The sequence below is a fragment of the Platichthys flesus genome, chromosome 12, assembly GCF_949316205.1.
Source record: "Platichthys flesus chromosome 12, fPlaFle2.1, whole genome shotgun sequence".
Taxonomy (NCBI): Eukaryota; Metazoa; Chordata; class Actinopteri; order Pleuronectiformes; family Pleuronectidae; genus Platichthys; species Platichthys flesus.
Window position 1 is genome coordinate 10101797 of NC_084956.1, and position 26929 is coordinate 10128725.

The following is a 26929-nucleotide window of genomic DNA, read 5'->3' on the forward strand; positions in this document are numbered from 1 at the left end:
TTAGTGGTGTAGTTAGGACACACACATGAGAAATCAAAAACTAAAAATATACAAACAAATAAAATCTTTTTTATTTTCTCCAACAAAGTGCACGCCTCAATTCTACAAAGCAGCACATTACAATGTAATGGAATAAATACAATAAATTCCGCTGAATTAAAAAAAGAAAACAAAAAAAAAGGAAACCACAAGCGAGGAGATACACAAGTACCTGCACAATCACACTGGTGGCAGGATTAAATCGGAGTCTTTAGAAAAAATCTGCTCTTTCAGGATGATTGTTTGTCTCTTCATGCATCTTCACTCCTTCAAAAAAAAGGTGTCCCGTCCTTTTTGTTTTTCTTGAGTAAACCGATTTAAACCCTGCGTTCTGTTTGTAATTGAGAACCACCAAACTAACATGAAAGAAACACAGGTGCATACTCTCATGTTCATACACGTCACCCTGGAAAACTTGTGCAATAGCAGCAGGCACCTCCGAATCACCGACCTGCTGCTGAGAGAAAATAAAGTGAACACATTTCTCAGTTTGAACTGAACTTACTACTCAAGTCTATGTGGTGCAACGTAGTGTTTTTTTTTCTTTTTCTCTGTAGGCAAATAAAATAGAACATAAAAGGCAAGGGAACACGTCCCTTAATATTCCACAAAATAATTTAGTGCTCTTTAAATAAAATTAAAAACACTTGTCATATGGTGGCTCTTACAAAAAAGGAATTAAAAAACTCACAGGCTGAAAGGATAATGCTCTAAGAGACATCAATTATATTAGGAAAGAACTTAAAATCCAATGAAAAAAGACAGTATTGACAATAAAAGTCTGTACAGAACGCAAAAACAATATACAATACAGTACCTGCAGATGTTATGCATACAGTACAACTCTCTTTTTACATAGTTTTAGTATGGGCTCCAGCCTGATCTATATACTGACTTAACACAGGTGTCAAAGCGGGCTATTTTAGCGTTCAGTAATTTTAATGGTTTTTCAGCGAGGACAGTAGATCTTGTAGTAGGCGATTAGAAAAAGAGATTGAAAACATTATTGCAGGATGGTCATCTTCAGTTGCATACTGCATGTTACATGAATGTGTCCTATGACGAGGAGCAGTGGGCTGATGAGAGAGACAGAGAGAGAGTCGGACGGAAGAAAAAAAAGAGGGGGGGGTTAGCTGTTTCTGCTATCTCTCCGTCAAAGAGGTTAATTCTTGCGCGATCTCTCTGATCCACTACCCTGTACAGTACATTCGTGGCCAGTATTGCACGTTACCAGCCGAGTCCACCCCGATTCTGCAAGGCGAGGAACTACAGTGCTGAATTTTTTGTCCTGTGAGTCAACATCCAGTGATGAGATGAGACCGCGACCAGAGCTCACCGAAGACCGACTGGGACTCCGTCTGTCGTCACAGTTTGAGCTCGTTGGCAATTTTGCAGGCGATGTTCTTAAAGGCGATGGACGTGCCCGATATCCTCTTGAAGCGCACGCCGTTGAGCGAGAGGCGCGGCAGCTTGCACACCTCCATCTCCCACTGGACCAGGTTGTCCTGGCGGGCGTCGCCGTGGACGCAGAAGAGCAGGAAGCGTTCGCGCTGCTCGTAGTCGCAGCTGTTGGCGTCCAGCACCTTCCGGATCTCCCGCATCATCTCGGCGGGCTCCATGGAGGAGGTGGTCTTCATGCTCCAGGTGAAACGTAGCGAACGAGGCTTGGAGTCCCGGGCGCCGTCGTCTTTCGGATCCCCGGACAGACTCCTTCAGTGAGATAAGGAAGACAGAGCAGAGAAGAGGGGGAGACAGAGAGAGACGTTGAAGGAGGCAGCTGTTGTTTATAGGCTCTCGTTGGAATCTGCGTCCTCGCTCAAACTCTCACCTCGGTGTTTCTGTCCTGGCACTGGCCTCTCCCTCACTGGGCACCCTGAAATAAACCGGGAATACACCGTTACACCCACAAGCTGCCGCCAACATGTGTCCCCCCCCAAAACCCCACCCACTTCCAACAACACTGTCATCATCACTGGACACACAGAAGGGTGTCAGGCATCATGCCAGGAAAGAATCCACACTCCTGGGTTAGCAGGGATCAGAACACAATGAGGAGACTGTGACGTTTCGGGACTCGTTCACAATGACCCGATGCGTCCTACCGTCTACTGCGCTCTACCTTTCCTTAATCCCCACTGATCTGCCAGAAGAGTAGAAGTGGCTCGAAATCTTTTCTCTTAAGCGCAGCATGAAAACTTGGGGGGAAGTAAGGAAAGGAAAGCCAGCAACCGGAGGAGCAGATATTGTGGCTTAGTCGAGGAGAAGCTGGTGGGCTCGTGAGGTTGGTTCTCGAGGCAGTGGACACACGGGAAGGAAATACACGACATAACAAGGGTGTCAGTAAGCAAGGACGTGGTGTGGTGGGCAAGTACGTAAGGGGGTTAAGGAAACAGGGGCCAAGGTCATAGTGGGCACAGAGTTTTGGTTTTTGGTTTGTTTCAACAGGGGATAACAGGTGCAGCAAGCGTTGTGTTCTCCTACCTCCGGCCCGACCTGAAAGACAGAGCTCTATGCAGAAAGAAAAGGAGAGAAAGCCGTGAGCCTCCAGCAGAAGGTCCAGCATCAAGGTGACACAAGGAGCTAACTGGTGTTTGGACAACAAGGTTCTGGCCTTTGCTTGTCATATTGACAGGAAAGGGAAAGAGTGGAGCAACAGGTACAATATGATCGATAGATTGTGAAAAGATAACAGCATGTATGTTTTCAAGACGCAAGAGAAGGATGAGATGCTTTCCTAGTTTTCACGGCTGAAAAAGTTTCCATTAAGTGATGTGAACATATTTTGCACCAAGTAATCCTTTAATCTCTCGTCCAGGCAGTTTGGTTTTAACCAGAGACATTCAAATCCATGGATGATATGTTAAGTCTCCTCGTCCACTTTGAAGAATGAGTGTAAATGGAAAATAGATGTTTAAGTTCTTAAATAATGAAAGCTGATGGCATTCAGAGTAAATGTTAGTGTGATCATCCATCTTTAAGTCTAAGCTGGCATCTCTGCCCTTTTTTGGACCAAATGCAGGAAGTTGACAGCGTGAGATAACAGAGAAGAAGAAGCAGAAGCAGGATTGCTGATCGTCACAATGTTTGAAAGATGAGGACGTTCATTTTGCTTGTAGGAATATAATAACTAAATGAAGCGCACTGATCTTGTGGTTTTTGAGAGCATCTAATGTTTTCTACTTCAAGATGACAAATGGAAGGAATGACAGAAACTTGAATATCTGAACTGCCAAAGAAGTGTTAACTAGCATGTCGAGTATCATCTGTGCAGCCGTTTGTCTTCACTGACCTGCGCACAAACTTGGAGGTGATCTTGCTGATGATCCCAGTGGAGGTGCCCCTGCGTTGCTGAGCGAGAGCCCCCGTATCGTGGGACAGCGTGGGTGAGGCCGGGGGCCCGTTGTAGGTGGCGCTGCGTCGGTCTCTCAGCTGGGCTCCATGGAACGTGCTGCGACTGGTGGTGCCACGAGGGAAGCGGTTCTTCTCGGGTGTGCTAATACTGTGTGCAGACGGAGAGGTGGAGGGACCCCGCGGGGAGGAGCTGCAAAGTAAAGAGAGATTATAAGATGGATGGTGCATATCGTCATGAACTAAGAAGTAAATTATATTGTCGGCTCCATCTTCTTTGCCAAAAATAGAGTTTAACATGTCATCGTCCTTCAGCCTCTGTTGTATGAGATGACAAAGCCAGTGTCAGGTTGCTCACCTGGCTTTTAGCTCCGTGTTGTCGTCGATGGGGGGCAGTGTGCTCTTTGAAGGATGCCCTGACGATGACATGGACTTAGTGTGACGAGGTCGTGTGGAGCTCATTGCAGTCGATGGGGTGCTACCTGACACCTCGGTTAAACTGTGGAGAAAGGGCAGAGAGTATTTGCACGCGAGCGGATTGTTAACAATGCATCAGAACACTATAGAGAAATAATAACCTGGACAAGAGATAAACAGGGAATGTGCAGAGCTGAATCTCACCCTGTGGGTTGCTGTGACTGTATTTGTTTTTACCTGCTGTCTTTGCCGTTAGGAATCGCTGAGTATCGGTCGGTGGAGGTACGTTCACACACGTACGTGTTCCTGCGAGTCATCGATCCATTGGTCTATTTCAGAAATGAAACACCAAAAACATGGATTTTGAACTGATTATTTCTGAAACATAAGTAAAGCTAAATAAGGGTTTGTACTTCTAGAAGAGCTAGAAAGAGCAGGCTACACATCTGGTCCCTGGTCATGTGAAGTGAGTCGAAGGCATGATGTGCACAGCCTGGCAGGTCGGTTAGTGACAGACAGGTACTCCAGCCAATCATATTAGGGCCACAGACATGGCTATTTGATTTCCAGATGACTATATTTATTGATAGTTATAGGAACATGAAGAGGATGTCATGATATCAGATAAAAAGTCTTGCAGAATGAACCTGTTTGCACATGTGTTTCTTTGCATGTTCTCTACTTTCTCACCCCGACAGCACTTGTACTTTTCTTCCTCTCCTGCACCCCCAGTGGTGAAGCAGGGACGTCTCCTTTCGAGGTGTTGAGCTCCAGCCGGCGCGCTCCGTCCCATTCCTCCCTGTGGTCACTTTCCACGCTCAAGGCCTGGCCACGCTTAGTGTACGATGTGGCTGGAGGAACCGAAGGACCAACTGGGAGAGAGGCACGCATAAACAAATTTAGAAACGTTTTATGAAGCACACCCTTCCTTCTACTGCTCGGATGCCGGGATTTTGACACCAAAAAAAGAACAGATAAGGACAATGACATCATCACAACACCACTAAAAGCCACTCAAAGCCAGGATTAACACACAATCCAGTCTGTCAAATATTTAACACTGCAACAACAATGTGTTATAAAAATTGGACAACTACAGAAGCCAGGGGAAGGGGGTACAAGGCAAAGCTGTTCCCTCCTCATGCTTTGACGTGCCGTTCCTGAGGGAGCTGCAGGAAAGCAGCCAACCAGCAGATGGCAGCAGACACAATGGCCCTGCGTGACATAGAAGGAAGCTGCTACACAATCAGTGCAGTGGTCAGGTTGAGTCACTGACTTGCACATTTAAATATAGCGTTTATGAAAATGTTACGGTTTGATGAATGCATTTTTTGCACCATAAAAATTTTGGCAGAAATCAAATCTGTTACCACAAACAATAAAATGTGCTTGATTACCAGACAGCAAATATTTATAGCTTACTCAGCATTATTCAGCTGCACAGTGGAGCTGGACATGCTCTAATGCTTTGCTCATGGGCACATCAACAGGTTGGATACCACTATTACTGGCTAATCCTCAGCAAACAAAAGCAACTTCCCCCTACTCAACACGCAGCCATCTCAGAGCTGGGAAGGACGAGGTTACTTTACTTGGCTTCTCTACGACACCACCACCACCACCACCACCATCATCATCATCATCCCCACCATGATCACTGTAGCGGCGCTGCTTCTGATTGGCGGAGATGCTGCGCGTGACCTTGGGATGGGCGGGAGAAACGCTGGAGCCGTTGTTAATGTCACTGGTCGGTCGCTGCCGCTGGCCCAGGACGCTGTTGGTCAGAGGCTCGCTCCCCTCAAACTGAAATATATAAAGACACAGGTTGAGGCATGAGGTCGGTGTGTTTGACACTGGTGATGATGTCAGGGCGCTGTAGGTCAAGGGACTGACCTCTGGAGCTTTTCTGCCCAGCAGCAGGTAGGTGGCCATGACTTCATCGTACTTCTGGGCTTTCAGAGCCTCTGTGATCTCTTCATTCGGGAAACCCATCGTGACCATGAGCTCTGATGGCGAACAGAAGTCAACATGAATCCCAGGGACAGTCGTGGAAGTGACATTAAGAGACGTCGACATGCACACACAAATATACAGACACACACACAGAGGCCGTCTGCCACACCTATTCTGGATGAATCACTGAAGTCTGCCTCGGGCTCGATGTGAGGTTTTAGCGCCTCCTCCTCGTGACCCACATTCATCCAATGGTCTTTCATGATTTGCTAACAAAGAAACGGGAAAATCATAAATCTTATAATGACAGATAATGAATCGTGACTAACATCAGTTAATTACACAACATGACAATTAAAGAAACGGTTGACTTGACCTCCAACTGTGAAACCTTTTTGATTGTGAGTTCCACTGTGGCTGAACAACAGCGAGATCAATGGTTAGTATTGATGGAGAAATCTTTACTATTGAACGTCAGCCTGATTCTCAGTGCAGGGGTGATATCGACTCTGTACCGTCCGTCCAGTGTGAACTGTACCAACAACTACTGTATATATCGTATGTAAAGAAGAAACAAGCTCAAATCATCACAAATTACATGGATGCCGTGAAAGTACACTGCATCAGAGTTTAATATTGTTTTTATTTAGTTTTATTACTTATAATGCTTTGATAAATTCAATTTACTTTTACACTCTCTGATTGTTTCAGGTAAAGACTTATGTAAGACCACTTGTTGGTCTCAGATGAATAATGTTCCCAGATCTCAGACTGATGCAGTAAACTAAAGCGTTCTAGAGCAACAATTATGTGCTTTCGGATGATTCACAACAACTGTGCTTCCAAATCATCAGAACTGTTTGTTCGACTGCAGGCCAGAGCAAAACATTTGTGAATGAGGAGCGAGAAGCTGGAGAGAAGCTTCAGTGAAACATGCTGGAAATACCTCCAGACTGCCTCGTTTGACAGGGTTGAGCACGAGCAGCTTCTTCAGCAAGTTTTCACAGTCTGTGGACATGTAGAAAGGAATGCGGTACTTTCCCCGGAGGACCCTCTCCCTCAGCTCCTACACATCCGACAGCCGGAGACAAAATCAAACACAAAAATTAGCAACAAGAAGTTGCGAATAGAGGGAGTTTAATATTCACAATATTGTCTAGCGATGTTTTGGTCTCCTGAGGGAAATATCTGGCTCTTAGCTGCTAAATGCTCGCTAAATGCTTGTAGTGTGCAGTGGGCTAAATAAAGCCTTTTTGCTCAAACCAGTCTCTTGTCATAGACTAAAACAAAATGTGGTGAGCCATAAATCCTATGTGCTACAATGGAGAATTAAGGGAAATAAGGGTGATGGCCTATAAACACACAAAAAGGTAAATTGCTATTTCCACGTTCCTTGACCTACTTTAATCACTGCAGCTTATTTACTGCAATAATAAAGAAGGGTAGATTAATTTCTACAAAGTCTCATTCCAAACTAAAGACACAGGAAATTCCACTCTTAATTTGGTTATTCAAGTAACCCAGTTTAAGGTTGATGCATGTAAACATCCTTACTCACTTAGAAGAGATTGAGTTCATACCTCCCTTATAAGAAACCTGGTCAAGATACCACGGTGTATTGCTTTATCCTGCTCTTTGAATTTGAGCTTTACTGTCAATAAGAATTTAATTATTCATCATTTTGATGCATGCACATATTGATATAGTTGTTTTCCCCCCTTGCAACTGTGTGGTTTAATAATTTAGGAGCCAGATTAAAGGTCTCCGGATGTTTTAGATGAGCTTGGATGCGTGTCTTGTGAAAATGTCTAAAACTGTTTATACCTGTTCTGAACAACAACATCACAAAAAGTCTGCTATTATACAGCACAGTTAGGACAGTCTCTCAATAGGCATTTGTAGTGTTTCACTCAGTTGCACATGAATAATTACTACTCTATCAAAGTTACACTTAAGTGAGACATTTAAAGCTGCTTGTAGTGTAAACTTTCCAAGAACAAGAACAAGTGCATACCTTTAGGTTCTGGCCGTCAAAGGGCAGCGATCCGCTGACCAGCGTGTAGAGGATGACCCCCAAGCTCCAGACATCCACCTCTGGTCCATCGTACTTCTTGCCCTGGAAGAGTTCTGGAGCAGCATACGGCGGGGAGCCGCAGAAAGTGTCCAGCTTACTGCCCACAGTGAACTCGTTGCTGAAGCCGAAGTCGGCGATCTTGATGTTCATGTCTGCATCTAACAACAGGTTCTCTGCCTGAGTGAGGGAGACACAGAGAGGAAAATACAATGTAGATGGTCAAATTATCTGCATTATTAAACATATAAGCCATTTTAGACATGGACTTGGACATTTGTGTTCTCATATACAGCCCCCCCAGAAAATTCCAGGAAAATGTCCGGAGATCAGTGCATGTCTGAAAACAGCTTAATTTACAAAGAGTTTTTCTCAAGATGAATATGGAGAGTAAGAGTTTGGATCCTCACCTTAAGATCCCTGTGTACTATCCTCCGCTGGTGACAATACTGCACTGCAGACACAATCTGAAACAGAAACACACATAATAAGATTAAGAAAGATAACAGCACTTTTCAAAACAGCAGTCTTTACATAAAGAGCAAGGATATACAAAGGTTCATACGATGTATAAAATGTATAGAAGAGGCTAAAACATGGAAACAAAAAGCACAACAGAGTTACACTTTAGAAGGACTGCTAACTAAGTAAGATGTTACTTTTTGCCAGGATAAGAAAAAACTGTGATTCTCATCCACCAAAACCCTATGGAAGAAAAGTTTCAATTATATACTTTTATCACGCTAATCCCATTCAATTAAACAAATCTTTGCTAACATCCCAAGTATTGTTAAAAGTTGCAAGTGGTTTAGTGGTTTATGTCCAAACACAGGAGAATGATGCTAAATGATTAAGCATTTTAATCTGCGTGTGCTGTCAATAAACTGTATTTATCAAGCAGATCAGCACTGAACAGTTGCTGTGGCAGTTGACAGGGAAATTAACTAACATGTGTCCGACAAGATCAATCTAAGAGAAAACACACTGTTCTGTGACAGATGCCACCCACCTCCCTGCACTCAGGCACGCACACACTTACCTTTCTGAACGTTGACACACATACACACACTGCCCACACTGTGTCACACACTGATCCTCTGAGTCATCTAAAACCATCAGTTAGGGAATCTGAACAGCATGGATGCGATAGGAACTTGTTTATCAAGATCATGCTTGTGCTTTTTTGAATAAAACAAATTGTAGAAAGAGACATGCATTCACATTCTGTTAATTTTTGGACAGTATCATGAAAGAGGTTATTTAATCCATGAACTGCTCTAGATGCCTTATTGCTCTAGCAGCACCACTAGGTGTCAGAGCAGCATATGTAAAGAACCGATCTCAACCCCTGTTCTCTTATGCCGAGCTATCTGTGCTCCATCTTTCCTCTGCAGTTAGTGACGAAGCCTGAGCTTGGTGCATGCAGCGTTCCCAATGAAAGCAGTAACGGAATGACGGAAGAGCTGTGAGAGCAGCAATACTGATGACTCACCTGTCTGAACTTGGCCCTGGCCTCCTTCTCCTTCATTCTTCCATGAGCCACTAGATAATCAAATACCTCTCCTGGAGGAGACACAAGAAATATACAATCATGAAGCAGCTCATTCTCGTTGGGATAGTTATGATGTTGAACTGACTGTGGTTTTGTCCGTGTAAATGCTTATTCATTTGCTCTAAAACTGACGATGGTGGAAATTAAAAGCTTGAATAAACTCACAAAAATAAACTAAATGTCACATAGTTGCATTAAAGCGTCACTCACCACCGCTGGCATACTCCATCACCAAATAAAGTGTCTTCTCTGTCTCAATCACTTCAAACAGTTTCACTGCAGGAGAGATCGGGATAGAGAAATGAGGCAGAGGTCAAATAAATTAGGCATTCACAGTAGAAGGGGTGGTTTTTTTATTGGTCGAGGTTTTTAGTTTAGGCATCAAAATCAGCAAAGATTGGACTTCCAGTGGCATGAGGCGAGACTTCTGGCAGCATAAGTTTGAGCCATGATAACTAAAACTAGTTCCCCAAATGTAATTATTGTGAAATAAATCATAATCTTTGTTGGTATGAATAGGGGAACTAAAACTAGAAATCAGGTTATCACTGGAGATGGATGTTGCTTAATGCTAAAACGATGATACACTGCAGAACAAATGCGTTCAGTGAACCAGTAATGTTTCATGATATCAGTGAGGAAATGTGCAATTTCAGGGTTAAGCATTATATAGGATGCAAAAATCAAATAGTATTGAAGCAGGAAACCACATTAAAAAATGATCAATAAATCAAATGTACTATAATTTTCTTGGAGGGATCCAGCAACTAGTTATGCAGGTTAAGCTTCTCACTGGGTGTTACTTTCTTAGACTTACCTATATTTGGATGATTCAGTACCTTCATTATTCTGACTTCCCTGAAGAGCTGTAGAGACATAGAGGGACATGCAGTAACCCGGTTAGATGCAAAGTTAGAAAATGTTATTAAGCTCTGACGGTGCTAAGCGGAGAAAAATGAGCCACAACAAACTCCAAATGTGTCTACATCTGAAACTGGATTATTCTCTGCAGGAGCATGAGAGGACCTGAGGATCATGGCACGACTGTACAGTGAAAAGCAATATGACTTATGCAGCAAGGGAAAGTCACACTAAACCCTGCCCTACACAGATAAGGAGCAGAATTACAACTCCAATGTCACGCTGCAGTCAAGGCACTGGGCCAGTCGTCCATTTAAATAGCCAGACAACAGCGTAACACACAGTCATCCACTGCAGAGTAACACAACAGAGGCTGCAAGTTACACATCTGCTGCTGAATGTAACAATCTTAACATGGACATGCACGATCACTGCAGCATAACCACATCGACTGCCTTGGTGTGATGCCATTCTTGAAAACAAATTGTAGCAGAATTCAAGTTCCTTAACAGGGTTCAATTTGACAAGAGTCCCTTTACCGCAGAGGGGGAAAGTTTCGATCCACTCTTGGGAGAAACAGCAAAAAGGAAAGTCGCTATCTTGCCTGTATTTTCTCTGAGGACCGTACATAACAGCATGAGTCAGACAGGAGAGCATTCAGGGCTGTAATCATTCAAAAGCGTGTCTCCTCCTTCAGCGTTGGTGTGACTGTGTTTGTGTCAGACGAGCTCCTGCAGCCACTCAGAGGTGCTGTTGAATCATTTACATTCTGCTGATTCCCGGTCGTGCCGCGCTGAGGGTGTGTTTGAGTGTTAAGTTTCAACACTCACTCCACTGGGATATAGCATCTACTGCTACCAGGAGCCAGAGCACGGATTTTCGCAGAACTCTTTGATTGAGCTAAAAGTTTTAAAAAGTGACGCTTTCATCTCCAGTTTAAAATGGGAAAAGTGACAGTAACATGTCATGGGAATGGACACTAGTATAGTATATGCATTTGTGCAGCTGGGTCCGTGCAAAGCAATGGTCCTTTAAAGTCTTACATAAGTGCTGGGATATTCTAATGTTTCTAGCTCATCAAACACAGGCATTAGACCAGTGTGAGCAGGCCCGACTCTGTCCTGTCTTCTCAGCTAGTCTGGTTCAACAACACGCAGGTACTCACTCTCTCTTACTCTCTCTCTCTAATTCTTGCTCTTATCTGTCTCTACTTGCTCACCTGCCTCCCTTTTTCTTTCTGTCGCCTCTCAACCTGCACACACTCATGCACACACACTTAAACAAACACACAGCGTTCAAGAATACAACCTCACATCCCATTAAAAGAATAAGAATGCAATTTCATTTCTACAACAAAGTATTTTATTATTATTATTATTTGGTTATTCATGAGTTACCAAGGCCTCTTATAGATTACTCCTATGTTCCATAGAGCTCCATTTGTGTCCCAAAAGGCATTAGATTAGCCACACTGAAGCACTGGTTGTATACCAGATACCAGCATCAGAAATGCTGCTGCTACTAATGTGAATCCAGAGTTAGGCATCTGCAAGTATGTGAATCTTTGAACCAATCTGATACAATGTCTTTGAAGTACTAATGAATATTGGTTTCACCAAGATAAAACTCCAATTTAGTTTTCCTTCATCTGCTCCAAAACAGAAGTTGCACTCTACTGCCACTGGTAGGTGCTGATTTTAGAGCAGTCAAGAATAGATTTCCTGTATTCTAGCGTTAGTTATATCAAATTAACTAATAAAAGAAGTTCTAAGGCATACATTCATTATCTGTATGTCAGGCCATAAAACAATAAAATCAATCATCACTTACATACAGGGTTAGTGTTATATTTAAATACATGGTATTGGATCAGTTCTCAGAATCGGCAGCTCGCAAAGTCCACTAACCTGAACCAATATCTGGTATCACAACATCTCTAGTATTCAGTAAATTGTGTGATTTGTCCGCTGTGACAATATGGATTCATTTAACAATATGTATTTTTTTCATTTTGAAATCAGGTATTTTAAAGTAAAGTGTGTGCAAGAGCATGCAGAGTAGACGTCATAGTTTGATTTGTTATGAGAACCTGGTTGTGTCTCCAAGCTTCTCCTGTGTGGCAAAACCCTGCTCCATATTCATCAGCTCCTGTGTCGGCCTGAGAGGTTCCCCCATGGTAACACAGTCAATTAGGGTTAGAAATACACTGACACAATCACCACAAGACGCCCTGCAGTGCACAAGAATAAACACAGAAGTCGCAGCCTCAAATAAACGTGCATACATTCAAGCATGTTACTTTTACATGTGACACATCCATGGAGAGAGAAACTCTATATTATCCTCATTCTGAATGAGTGATGGACTCCAGAGTCAGTGTTTTATCTCACGCTCTCTCTCTCTCTGCTTCATTCCCTTTCTCTCTATTTCTCTCTCACTCCCTCTCTTGTTTGCGTCATTGCCCTAAAGCCCCTCACATGGGAAGCACGCGTGCAGCCACTTGGAAAAAAAATTAGAACAAATCTGAGAAGGGCGGTGGAAAACAGACAACAACAAACACAGTGCCCGTCAATATAAGCTCAATAGCAATGTAGCCAATATGGAGGACGACAAGAGATAATGAGTGTGGTGTTTTTGATCCAGTCTAGTATAAATATCAATAATATCTACAGGCACAAAGGGGAGTCAGTGTGGCATAAAGTAGCTTTTAAGGTGGACCTGGACAAGGTGAACAATTAGTGAATATTCCGGCCAAATTTCTTTCTTTTACTCTAATTTTGAAAACAAATAATAAATTGAAACTTGGACCTGAGACTGTATTTGACAAAAATGATTAGCTGCAAAAAAACAAAATGTGCATCGCACACAGGAAAACACGCCATTTCCAATGTGCCTGAATCTCAGTAGTCTGTGCCAGTGACCTACTTCCACCAACCCAGGGGCACCCAGACTCCCAAACTAGCCTTAATTACTGCAGGGTCCCCATGCAGAAGGAGCAGAGGAGCAGATATCAGTCTGGGAGCACTTACAGGAACTGGCGGGACTATTTCAGTCCCAGAGTCCCAGCTGCTCAGTCAACATGGAGATTATTGATAGGATGAGTAGCCGGGAAGCCTCCATCCCTCTAATGAATGTGTCTGCATGTTTTAATGTGCACAAACATTACCTGAAAACCGCCTATCTGTAAATAAGTGCTGCTCGCTGTGTGTCACAGAGAGACAGGGAAGGACAGAGAGACAAACAAAGAAGCAGACGGAGCGATCGAAAGACTTTCAGACGAACCGTCTTGTCCTGTCCTCGACTCCTGAGGTGCTGAGAATAATCGCAACGAGAAACAGCATGTCTCTACGTCTCTTTCTCTGTGTCGTGCCGTCTTTTATTCATTATCCACCTCACCAAGACACAACGCAGCTGCAGTCTTTTCCAAAAAGCCCCAAAAAAGCACTTCACTTTTGGCAAGAGGCTCTTTCAATCACGGCAAGGAAAACTCTGATGAATGAATCTGTAAACCGCCCGCATCTAAGCAGCCTCAACATTTGAGTTGTACTATGATTCACCTTATACAACAACGCTGTCTGTCTAATTACATTCCACTCATACGAACAAGACCAAAGCTCCTCTAGCCCATGGGCCCGACGGCATTTCATTAGCTAATGCAGAGTGGCAGGCGCAAGATAGACGCAAACAACAGACATTAGAAAAGCTTGACCCCATGGTGGGCTTTTTACAACTAGCAGAAAGTGTTTTACACAAACAGAGTCAGGGTATGTTCCCAAGGCTTCGGACTAACCAGAAAACATCATAAAGACATGTTCAGATATAAGAGGGAGACTGAACTTAAGCTTTGTGGTTTTAATTTGGTTAAGAGTTTTTCTTTTCCCCCCCCTTTGTCGGTGTTTACTCTCTTCACTTGCTGCAGCCTGTTTTGCGTCACAAGTCAAACAGCTCCACGGTTTCCAAATATGAATGTGTCTCGCATTCCAACAGCACAAGCTTTGATATCATCTGCAAGAGCACAGCCACAGCAGCAGGTCTGACATGTCGATCATATCACCTTTATTATTTAGTTAATCTTATCTCTTTGTTGAAACAATGAAAAGGAAAAAGAAAAACTCTTATTTGCACATTGGAAAGAGACGGACAGCGAGGGGATGGTAGGATCAGCGCGGTGTGTGCACAGTGAAAGAGGGGATTAACGGAGAGGCCTATTTTAGGGCTAAAATGCTGAAAAACCATGACAACGTCAACATCCCTGACCACAGATGACTTGTGATGCGTTTCCTGTGGCAGAGCCGGGGAGGTGCTTTGGATCTCAGCTGACCTCATTTCCTGTAACATCGAAACCACCACAAAGTCACACCAGGGCAGAGAGCGCCAATGGGCCATAAAGGCACAGAGCAGAGCTTGATTCTAACCTCATGACTCATTCTGGATCCTGCTTTACCTTTTTTTTTATTTAATAATCCGAGGGAAACACCAGAGAGACAAAGATAAGCCCAGGAAAAGAAGAGCTAAAAAGGGATTTTATGTTCATCTCTTTGTCTCTGTGACATGAGCCATACTTTAATTCCACCTCTGAGATAAATGAGTGAATGGCAGTGCATGTGCAAGTGAACTGGCTGCACTAAATGCATGTAAATACATTTTGGGGCCAAAACTATGATTAAAATCTAAGAATTTAGGTTCTGCCAGCTGGAGTCTTGTGCATAAACCAAAGGATCTCCTGTGTACAGTATGTCTGCATGTGTTTGCATGCTTGTGTGTGTGCGTGCGTGCGGCTACATAGGATATGCCAGAGTGCTGGCTGGGCCTACAGTGCCAGATGGTGTGCCCACAGCCTGGCTCCTCTGAGACCGTAAACAACAGAGATCAGTGGCATTTTGACAGGACAACATGAAAGAACAGTGAACGGAGTGATGTGGCCAAATCTGAGGCTCAGACCTCGCTCCCCCACACTGACTAACAAACAGGATGACAAAATAAAACAACAGTAAAAGTATACCGGGAAACACAGTTCTTCATTTTTCCTCAGTACTAAATGTTTAATTAACTCCACAGCAGAGCAAAAGAAGGAGACAAGGTCCACTTTACTGATGCAGAATCCTTTAACCTCTGCTCTCCAATGCAATGTAAAAAGCCTGAGTCACTGAGTCAATAATTACGCCCGTCTGTGTTTATATCTGCCTCTAGAAATAGGCTGCTCAGCGATACAAAGAGGCATTTTAGCCATTATAATGTACACTGCACTGTGATAAATGTACTGTTCAAGAGGCTGCATTGCACAACTAATATGACTGCTGAATATCTTTGTGGCTTCTTAAATGTTCCTGTTAACACTTCTTGTTGCCTTCTCAGGGTAAGGGTCATGATGGAATGGGTAATGAGGAAGCACAACAGGCCGTGCAGCCTCAGGGGGAGCAAGTCAAATTCAGTCTAGACGTCTAAACCACAAGGATGCCTCCAACAAAACAAAAAAAAAGGGAAAAAACTAAAATGAATTAAATCAGGTACTAATGTTGACAACTGAGGACCAACAAATGGAATTTTTTCAATAACCTCTTGACCGTAAGCCACTAGGGGGTCTCTTGATGACATCATGAAGAAGCACGGTATTATGGGAGTTGTCTTGACCACCAATAACATTTGCACTTTGCTGGAAGAGCTTGGGAGACATAGCACGCAGGCACAGGCAATGAATAATCGTGGTCTATTACGAGTAACCAATACAAACAGTGGAAGGAAAAGAACTGCTGACTGGCTAAACATTATCTTCTTCCATCATCATGCGTGGTTTTACAGACATGTAAATGAAGAATTGTTACATTTTAAATATCTTTAACAGTGACTGAAAGGTTAACGTTTGTATTCCTTTATTGGAACACATTTTTCCCAGGTTATCAGGGTGCAAAGTGTAGTAAAGTGGATGCTTCCTTCAATGCATCCATACTAAGAGCTTTCACAAGGATCCTATAGGATGCTCAGAGTCAATGAGATAATCGATTCAATCCAGGAGACTGCTGCTGCATTATAAGACAATCTTCTGCATTGCAGATGACACGTCTGTATACCATTACAGAAATCTATAGTACAGAGCAGAGGACATTAAAACCTACAACCATAAGCTCCATACAGAGATACAAGCATCTCTCATACCGATACACAAACATCACGATTAAGACATGAATGTGTGTGTAACATTAACTAGCATAAATGCTTACACACCAATATTACTTCATTCCCCATAAAAAGCTGTAAGACTTCTACTATGCTTATTATTTACCAGTCCTACTGCAGCTGACATCTGAAAGCACCACTGAATAATTTATCAGACAGATTCTGATTGGTCTGCAGTCTCACATGATCCGTCTGCAGGCTTTGTTCATCCCTGTCGGGAATGTAAGCGCTTATCATGACCTAGACGAGACGTGAATCAGTAAAGTCAGAGTCAGTTCGTTTTCAGAATCTAAATGCCCATGTGTGCAGATTAGGAACCACACAAGAGGCTGCTAAACAAAAGAGCTCACACAATGAAATGTATCTCAGATAGATTAGATGAGTATGGAACTGAGCGCTTGAGAATTCTTGCAGCGTCTCTGCACTGATTGGCTAAAGAATTGCAGTCGGATCCCATTAGGGTCCAAGTCAATTACAGATGCGCTTTGCCCACAGACAATAATGTCTGGAAAGAAAACCCCTGAAATAATTGTGTTGTTTCACAGATCTACAAAGAGAATTTCTTGAGGCTGGTCTCTCATCATTAGTACCTTATACTAATATCTGATTGGGCCAGAATTAATTTCTTCCAGTAACAATTATTGATTTCACTCCTCTCATCCTTGCACTGGATTCCTTTTTGTATCTTTTCATTATTTGGGCATTGAGATGGTACAGCAGCAATAACTTCTCATCCCGGTGACTGACAGTAAGAAAGAGGCCAGAAGATCCATCAAAACCTCAACTTACGTTTATTACAAATGCTTGTAAATTCACAGAGTTCCAGATAGAAAATAATGTCCTTAATCAAACATCGTAATGTCCAACTGACATTGTTCTGATTCCAGAAATTTGTCTGTGGCTCACATGTCTTGAGAACCATTCATCTTATTGGCTTTACACTTGGCATGTGCAGTGTTAAGAGCCCAAGGAAGTTCAGTGCTTTATTTTGTGCAATTATGTTATGTGACACAATCAATATCTACACAATATGAGCAAACAGGTGAACAACTCTTTATGCAATCTATGACCCTCATGAAATCTGCAAGTCCATGGAAAACAGGCAGGTTTAGAGTGTGCATTACACTTATATATTGAAATGTTAAATCAAAGAAAGTATAATGCAATAATATTTCATAAAATGTACTATATTGTAAATTCACACTGCACTGGAGCAATTATTAATAAGAAGTCTAATAAAGAAGAAATCCTCTCTCGTTGCCTGATTTTCTCATTTTAGGAGGAAGGATATCTTTATTATCCACGGAATAAAACTTCTCTCTGACTCACTTGTCAGCGTCTATTCTCCCTCCTTTCCTCTGTCAGGGTCTTAACCAAGAAAAGTGGTGTTATTCTGTCAACATTTTTGCAATTCTCAATGACTTGTCAGGTATAGGTGTGCTTAGCCTATTAGTGACCTCTGCTCTACAGTAAAACAGTAATGAGCCAGGAAAGAATAATGTCCTGACCATGAAAAGTCAGTCAGCAGCACACCTGCAGTATCGCCTGCATTACGTGATGCTAGATCATAGTGTAGCTGTGACTGCTTTCCTTATACATGGTCTAATCTAGCATCAGGTTTGTGTGTGTGTGTGTATGTGTGTGTGTCTGTACGGTGTGTGTAATCAGCAGAAAGGGCTGGATTTGGACTCAGTAATCAGGAAACAGTCCCAAAGCCTTCGTTGTAATTGGTTATGACTGCTAGAAAAGGGTAAGTGACAAACATCCAGGCAGAGGTATTTTTAGCTGCTGCTAACCACACACTGACAGAGAATGAAGGAGGGGGTGGGATTAAACCTGCCCTGTGGTCTCTCCTGACTACTTCTGATAACGTTATGGAAAACAGCACATCCTGAGTTCAAAGAGTAAAGAAGCAGAGCGGCTGAAACTCAGGAGTGACTAACCGGTAACTGCGACCAAGACGTTAATGTTACCATGTGTCTATAAAACAAAAGACTCACCTTCTGTAGACTAGTGGGATTCAGCTGGGTTTTATCTATAATCTTCACGGCCACCTAGAGAGAGAGAAGACAGGGAGAAGGGGAGGGGAGTCGAGGGGGAGACAGAAGGAGATAAAAGACAACAGAGACGTCAAATCCAATCCTACTTTTGTATTTTGGTTGTACAGCTAAAGCCTGTGTCATAATGACCTCTCATCATTTCACTCTTCTGCTGTGAAGCGGCTTTTGTCAAATCTTTCACAGTTGAATCAGGGCTGTTCTGTCTGTACACACCTTAAAGCTCCTCTGTTCAGTAAGTTGTGAAGAGATGAAGCTTTGAATCACAGATATAAATATAACAGATGGGGGGGGGTAAATATGCATCTGTTCATGATGGTGAATATATAATAAGTAAATGCAGCTGCTAAAAGTCTCAGGACAGATTGGCTGGAGTGAGCTGTACCGGTGTTGCAGCCGAGCCAGTATATATAATATATATATATATATATATATATATATATATATAGCCGTGCAGGTTGATCTACAGTTGGCTCGGCAGATCACGCCGGGCCTCGGTCTGATCTATCCATCTCAATAATCACCCCAAAGTGCTCTGTGAAACGGACCTGCTCCCCTCACTTTCTGAGAGCTCAGCAGCTTTCACAAAGCCGCGAGCCGAGCCATACTGCAGACTCACCAGTCAGCCCCATGCATCACGCTGACAAGCACTTTTACTATATAATGCAATTACTGTGAATTACTACGTATGTTTTTTTGCACTTGCACAAGATTAATCAAAAACATCTACATAGTTTTAAATAATAGACTTATGAATGGCTAAATAATTATGTTTGAGTGTGTGATCTAACCAAAGACAAATGACCACAGAATGTTTTTAACCACAATGACGAATTCACAGCCCTGATGATGGAACGCAAAGGTCCTGGTTGGTTCACAACATCTCATCAGCCAGTATCGACTGTTAATGTCTTGTGAAGAAATGATCTAAATTTGGCACCCATTAGTATAACACATAATACACTCTGTCCGCATAAGACATTGTACATTTGAGTACTGTTTTATTTTAAAATGTTAGTGTTAGTGCATAATGATGCTTTGAATGTTCCTTGTTTTTAATCAGCTTGCTATGTTTTAGTATGTTTGTATTTATATTTGAAACCTTTTTAACTTCATCACTGCACACTCTACTCTACTACCCTCCAACTGAAGCCTTATTAACTATTGAGTGTTTGTTTTTTTGTTTTTTCTCGAATGTGTTAAGAGCAGTTGCACTTAAGATTATTGTTTGTTTGTGTTGCATTGTGGGATTATCAAGACCACATTCAATACTCAAGTAAATAAAGCTCATCCTGTCTTTTGTAACCCTTAGAGTTACACTAATATACAAGATTCTGACACAAAGAAGATACCAGCCCTAACCTCTCTGGAGAAGGTAGAAAGGGTAGAAACTGCTTTAGAGATGAAAAACAATGGGAGAATTGAAAATAGGCAACTGATTAAGAGCTTTAAAAATATATATCAATGGATGCAGAACGAGGCTCTAGTCCCTAACAGCCTGTTAAAGGGGAAACCAGAAATATAATGCAGAGTCATTGAAAGATTAAAGGCTAGTGGCTACTCATCCCAGGCAGGGTTTTCCCTGAGACCTACATTTCCCTGAGACCGACATTTGATTTAATCCAAACCCGGAAGCTAAACCCCATAATAACACCAATGTAGAGGCTGTGAAAAGAACACAGTGTATCGGGGAGATGAGAAACCCGAGTGTAAGACAGCAGACAGGCTCGCTCTGTGTGAGTCAGTTTGTGTAGAACCACACACAGTGCGCAGGTGGTGTCTTTTTGCAGCCCCTCTATGGAGGGCAGGTGCATAGATCAACCTCAGTCTTCTCTGCTCCCTCCTGTCATGCACAAAACTCAGGTGGAGGCATGTACATGTGTTTGGGGGAGCCTGTGTGTGTCTGCGATCTTGTGTTTGTTGATGTATGCCTGCAGGTGTTGAAGCTGTCCTCATGTGACACTCTATTGTTCCAACTTCCACTATTCTCTTTGCATGAGTCAGAGATATTCATTTCATTTCCTCCAAGATCCACTCCACCAATATTTCCCTCTCTGAGCGCTCAGAGATTTGATGAATGCCCGGTTGGCATCACATCCTATGCAAGTGTTTGTGTGCATGTGTGTGTCTGTCTAATGGATTTCAAGGTGAATAATTCAGCCCCACAGAGACAGAAGGGCAACAAGCATCATTGTTAATTATTCAGCGCAGTCGTAATACACCGGCCATATGCTCGTCACCGTGCGCAGGTCTTGTGATCGTGCAAGCATAATGCGAGCGGAAACAGTATCACTTATGCTGAAGTGCTTGTGACTTGTTCCTCTACACTTTTATTTCCCTCTCGACAGCTTTTTTAACTCATGACGTCTGTGCGCTAAAAGGGAAGTATTTTAACAAATATGTCTCATACAGAGAAAAGGAGGGGAAGGTAGCAGGGATGGGCGACAAGTCAACATGAATGCTACATTAAGCATGAATGTGCATTGTAACACATACATATGGTGCAGCTTGATTGAATTTAAGCAGAATATTTAGCCTAGGCGGGGTTAGGTGTTCTTCTGAGTTCTACTCTATTTGTCACATGTATGCCAAAGCAGATGGTACAGATTTTCTATGCATCAGTGGAAGCACATGAACTTCCTCTGTTTACAGCGTAATTAACCACATTATATCCCACTGTTCTTTTCACTACGATGCACTTTCACACTTTCAGTTCATTGCGTATGTCACCCTGTATATACAATGCCCAGGAGCAAGTTAATTTCTGCTATATAGCCCCCCCTCATTTTTATCACTAGCTCTCTGGTTTATATTGTTCATAGTGGAGTCAGAATTATCTAATGGCTAAAACGATGAGTCGGTTAATGTGTGATGATGATTTCAATGAAAGTTGATCAACTTAATTTACTATAGCATGGTCCCACCTATAGTGGGGAGAAGATGAGGGCATATGGTCAAGGCAAATGTTTCCATGAGTGCAGCTGAGCGAGTGTCGGTGTGTGACGTGTGTCCACATCCTGTAGTCACTCTCTGCAGCATAGTGAGGATTCTCTGTCACCTATAAGTAACTGCTGCTCAGTCTCATCTCTATTTTATCTTTAAATAACGTGCAATAAATCAAAATCATTATTTGTTTTCCATTTGAGCAATTTTTTTGCTGCTTGGAGACTTGACTTTTAGCTGCGTTAGTAACAGTTTTAGTGGGCTATGTTCTTTCCACCTGTTCTGATCCATGTCTTTGAATTCTGATGAGCTAGCAAAAGCACTCAGAGCAGCGGCTGACCTTCTCAGCAAACAGTGTTGCATACCTGGTGTGCCTATTCAACATTAGCATTAAAGGAAACAGAAGGGATGGAAACGTTAGCGGTTTCACCTTGGAGAATAATTACGTCCCAAATATTCTGACGTGAACAGGTAGATAATGTAATTCTGAGATTTAAGGAGGGAAGTGGCTAATGCACAGACGTGAGAGGACAGCTGAGGTGGATCAGTGCTGTCAGTGTGGGCTGTGAGTCCTGGTGGGTGGAAGAGGGGGAACAGATCGTAGGACATTGTTTTTCTCCATAGGGAAACAGGAGCTTTAATTACAGACGCAGCAAACCAGCACGTCTATCACTGCGACAGTTCAGCAGTGTGAGTGTGTGAATGAGAGACACAGGCAGCTTGATCTGACCAGACTCAGAGAACGAACAAGTACAATATCATCATGACAGGAGGTCATTCACTCTCTGTCAGAACAGGCCATGAACTAGGTTTAACTTGGAGCAAATCAAGGCATCATTAACATTTCTGATCAGTGCAGACTCAGAACACTGACGCCTCAATGGCGCAGACACCCAGGGAGCCACGCACAGTGCCACTATGTTCACTAATAATGTTAATTTGGGTCTTTTCATACATGTTTGAACTGTAAAAAATATATTTTTTACAGTTTTACAAGCTCTGTCAGGTATTTACTGCTCCTCTCTGTGTCGCCATCCTTCACGCTGCGCACTGCAAACTGAGACGAGCCAAACTGAGTGCACCAGGCCAAGAAAAGAATGGATCATTATGTGGTGATCAGTGACAATATTGTGGCATCATTTCAAACAAATCAAAGTAGCAGATTAGATACGTATGCGGAGTAAGAGAGATTGGGTTAGTGAGAGATATTGATTTGGCTAATTTCAGACTATGTAGATGAATCACACTATGATTTCATTCAGAAAATTATCTGAATATTAACCAATAGGACACAGCCCTAATTGTTGACATGTAAATATAAAAGAGCAATGCTGACATAGGTTTTGAGATGAAATACTTGAAGATTTGTCTCACCTCTCGTCCAGTCAGGACGTGTCGTGCCAGCTTCACCTTGGCGAAGTTGCCCTTCCCGATGGTCTTGAGGAGGCGGTAATTGCCTATATGGGGATGCTCCTCCGTGGAGGTGAAAGAGTTGCGACATCGCGGCAGACTATGACGACTCGCAGACTTTGTGGGGGGCGCTGGGGGTTCAACAAAGCCGTCCACCGATGAGTGCTGCAGAGAACCCATACAAGTGGAGATCAGAAACATGTTTAATCAATGACTGACGTTCTTTGTTTATATAGACACACAAATGCTACAGCTACGATTCCCTGAACCTCCACGTGGACTTATTTCTCAAGAACGGCTGCACACACGCAAACAATGCAGGAGAGTGCAGCAGCAGAAGTTAGTGTGTGTGCCAGGACTGGGATATTTGCTGAGCAAACAGAAATGAACCCATTAACTCTCTTAAATACAAGAGGGGAATCCAGTGTTCTACATGTGTGTGTGTGTGTCTCAGCATGTACGTTTAGAGACACACACAGAGGTAACCTGCAAGGAAGTCCACAGAGGAACTCGGCTGAGAATCAGGTTCACCCTCTCTCCCTTTGTGAAAACTTACCCTCCTGACCTCAAGAAGAGATTTGAAGACTTTGACAATCCCTGTAAAATCTCCACAAGTCAAGAGTTCACAGATTCACAGGTCCACAGATAACATGCGTCCCCCTGACATGGCGTGTGAAGGTGAATTAGGAAGAGCTTGCTGGACGTACAACGTTGGCATTGGCTATGCGCAGTCTCTACTGTCTGTTTCCTCTCCTCTACAACAGCTGCTGATGTCAGTCCAGGTCAGAAATCCCATGATCCTCTGCTCCTGAGCTCCTGACCACACCCAGTCAGAGAATAAAGCCTCGGTCTTGTTACCCAGGCTCCCCTGCTCTTGTTTCACCTGGGAAACGCTACACCCTGCAGTGCTTGCATCGTCACCTCTGTTAGCCCGGATCCCCGACAGAGGTGAGAGCTGCACAGCCGGATTCATATGCTCCCTGGTGTCAGAATGTGTGTGTGAGAGAGAAAGAGGGAGAGAAAGGTGGGCAAGGACAAATGTTGATTAGATGCCAGTCAAAGTCAGCATCCTAGTTTCTAATGCACCAAAACCCTCTTTCAGATCTCCATGACCGACCAATCTGTGGAGCCTGCACACGTTTTCTATCGCAGCTGGTAAATATCCACACTAAATTGACTTCAGTTCTTCCCATTAACTTTAGATCGGATTTATAATGCAGTCAGTTTTTCCTTCAGTGTACACACAGACGCACACACTTGGCCTCGCTCCAGATTCCCTAAATTAAATTGAGGAGAATCAGGACAACCAGGTAATTAATTCACAAAGTTTATCTCACTCGCTGGTCCATTAACTCCCAATAACTGAGCTGTGTCATCAGGTAAAAATTTGAACACACACCTGTGCAGAGACACACATACACACACAGACTTACAAATAAGGAAGCCAGTAAAGATTCTATTGTCCTGTTATAAAGCCACTTGTCCCTGTGAGTAATAAGCTGTTATGCAATGCAGTTCAGCTGCTAGTGGGCCCAGGGGCTGCATGCTAGAGCCAAACAGAGGCAGCGAGGCTCGGGCACCACTTTAATAGCTGCCTAGCAGTCTACGTCCACGTCTGTGAGACCTGAAGCAGCAATAGACTGTAAGGACATTAGCTGCCCCCTCAGCTGATGCATTACTGATCCGAGAGAGAGATCAGAGATCGGATACCACCACGAGAACTTAATGTTGAGGTTTCTGTAAGTTAGATAACTTTGCTGGAATAAACAACATTTTCTAGAACGCATTTAAACATGTGATTAGATACAATACGGATACATACTGTCAATGCATAAAATAAAAGCAATTTTTTTTTAATCTGATAATGAAATACTGTTCCAAGCCATTTTCCACTATAACACACTATAACACAGGGAGGCGTTCTTCTTGTTTCCAGGAAAGAAAAGAAAATCGGATGAACCCAGATATGTCAGAGTCCGTCAGCGTACACGTACAGCAGTTCTCATTTTGGACTCATGTCAGAGAAGCTTTTCTTGTATTGTTGTACTCGGAGTGTGGGTCAGGGAAGGCATTGAAATTCCATTGGCCCCTGTCTGTCAGTGGTGTTATAAATAATACTCTCTAATAATACAGATTTTTTATGCTTTTTTGAAGTACACAATGTGCTGGAATAAGGAAAAATGTTCCTTATATATTCAATGTCAATCAATCAAATTGTGTTTGTATAGCCATATTCACAAATCACAATTTGCCTCACAGCGCAACATCCTCTCTTTTCATCAAAGCTTTATTAGAGTGAGAAAAACTACCAGCAGACACATCATCAGTTGTGTACCTTAGCATCAACGGGTGTTTTAGCCTTTTAATAACATGACACCCTCTTATAAGTCAGGCCCACTATCAGACCTTGGTGTGTGTCCCTAGCATCTTGGGGTCTAGATGGGGTCTTCCTTTCTGATCCAGAGCCAATAGCTGCAGAGTTCTACAGTCTGTGATGTTTCTTTTATGGCCTGGCGCAGGGTTTGTCCGTGAACTCCAAGCTCTTTGATCCACCCGACGGTGGTATGTGCAACATCGATTGCACAACTTGTTTGTGTAAGGTGCACATCTGAAGATTCAGTGTGGAAGATTTAAGTGAAAAGGGGGTCTATTGGCAAAATTGTGTTTCAATCTTTTAAAAATTGTACAAATTGTTGTTTTCTCTAACCTGGAATTAAACTTAAATGATTTATACTTAAACCGGGAGCAGGTCACCTCTACGGAGGCCGCCATGTTTTTTTAAAGTAGTCCAGACTGGAAGAACTATAGACAACTTTTGAGTTTTTATGACAACTTAAGGTTACCACAGGTTCTTTTTCATGTCTAGAAGGGGAGGGTGAGGTGAGGGGTACTCAACATTAAACTTCACCACTATCTGTCTCTCAATTATACACACTTTTTAGGACACTGTCCCATGTCCTAAAAACACATTTGCCCCCACCCTCTGTTAAAACTCTGCCCCCCTGTGTGGCCCCCCCAGGCAAGAGAGATCCCAGATCCGTCACTGGAGCCTGCACACATTCCTTCACACAGAAATCTCACGCCCTTTCTTTGCTGTTCTATGTTAAGATGAATACTTGTGCTGCCTCAGCTCATCAGTGTCGTGTTGGTGAACAACACCTCCTCCCTCCTCCTCCTCCTCCTCAGCAGTGAGCGTGCAGTTACAACAGGGCCCAATAGGTGATGGATGTCACATTGCGATGCTACCAAGCGTTGCCATTGAAAAGTAGGGCAGCATCCTCCCCCACCCTGCCTAATTATTGACGTTGTGGACTAGAAAATACCCTCGTTTGTGCGAGGGGAGAACCGGGCGGAGGGTTTCTCGGACCTCTCTCGGGCCACCCGGGGGGGAAATTCTCCCGGTGTTGCCGCTAAAAAAGGCAGCACACTGACGCAGTGCGATGTTGTGGCTGTAGCCGTGTTGTGTGCACGCGAGCCGGGGACACAACCTGCGCCGAAACCCTGCAAGTTCCCCGCGAGATAAAGAAGTTGTGTGTAACGGAAGGAGAGAATGAGTCCGACTGTGTGTCTCTGCAACAATGAAGCCGCTTAAATCACAAACCTGCACCGACCAGTGCGCCAAAAAACACACCACACACACACACACATGCTAAATCCGCTGCTTGTTCGAGCCTGTTTTTTGTATCCCGCTATCCCCCCCTGCAACCCCGGTGTCTCTGCCCGGACAGCGGCACTTACATTCTCGGTGTCGCGCTCGTTCACCGTGGGCAATGGCGTTCTGGTCGACATCTTGTGTGGCTCGCAGGCCGCTCAGCGATGCAGCGGGCTGGGCAGAGCAGAGCGAGACGCGGCGCGGTCCGTCGGTGTGTCCCTCCAAGCCGTCCCCCTCGCTACATCCCCTGGAAACACCGCAGACGGCGCCGAGGCCTTTTTTCGTGTTTTTTGGTTTCACCGCAGCATAGCAGCCGCCCCGCACCACAAGGCCCCGCGGCCCGACGTGCCCTGTCCTCTTGATTAGCCTTTCCTTTTTGTGCACTTCCCTCCAGGTAAGGTAAGCTAGTGGCAGACAGCAGAGGAGGAAAGAGAGACTGAGAGGGAGCGAGA

At 43.5% G+C, this 26929-nt stretch overlaps 1 protein-coding gene across 4 annotated transcripts; it reads right to left on the bottom strand.

The window, feature by feature from the left end:
- Positions 1–49: 49 nt before the first annotated feature.
- LOC133966141 (serine/threonine-protein kinase MARK1-like) lies at positions 50–26929 on the bottom strand. Of its 4 annotated transcripts, none has more exons than XM_062400908.1 (19): positions 26564–26929; positions 22790–22990; positions 18416–18469; positions 10198–10246; positions 9591–9656; positions 9321–9391; positions 8239–8295; positions 7772–8008; positions 6704–6823; positions 5927–6026; positions 5698–5810; positions 5397–5607; positions 4495–4676; positions 4042–4133; positions 3746–3886; positions 3329–3580; positions 2521–2547; positions 1868–1912; positions 50–1749 (listed from the first exon to the last, which is right to left on the bottom strand). In XM_062400908.1, exons 1-19 carry the CDS (start codon positions 26612–26614, stop codon positions 1404–1406), a joined length of 2415 nt encoding a protein of 804 aa, XP_062256892.1. In that variant the 5' UTR covers positions 26615–26929; the 3' UTR covers positions 50–1403. The 4 variants fall into 4 exon arrangements, with proteins under 4 accessions (XP_062256892.1, XP_062256894.1, XP_062256893.1 ...); XM_062400910.1 differs by having other exon boundaries at positions 5454–5607; positions 26564–26927; XM_062400909.1 differs by lacking the exon at positions 2521–2547 and having other exon boundaries at positions 26564–26927.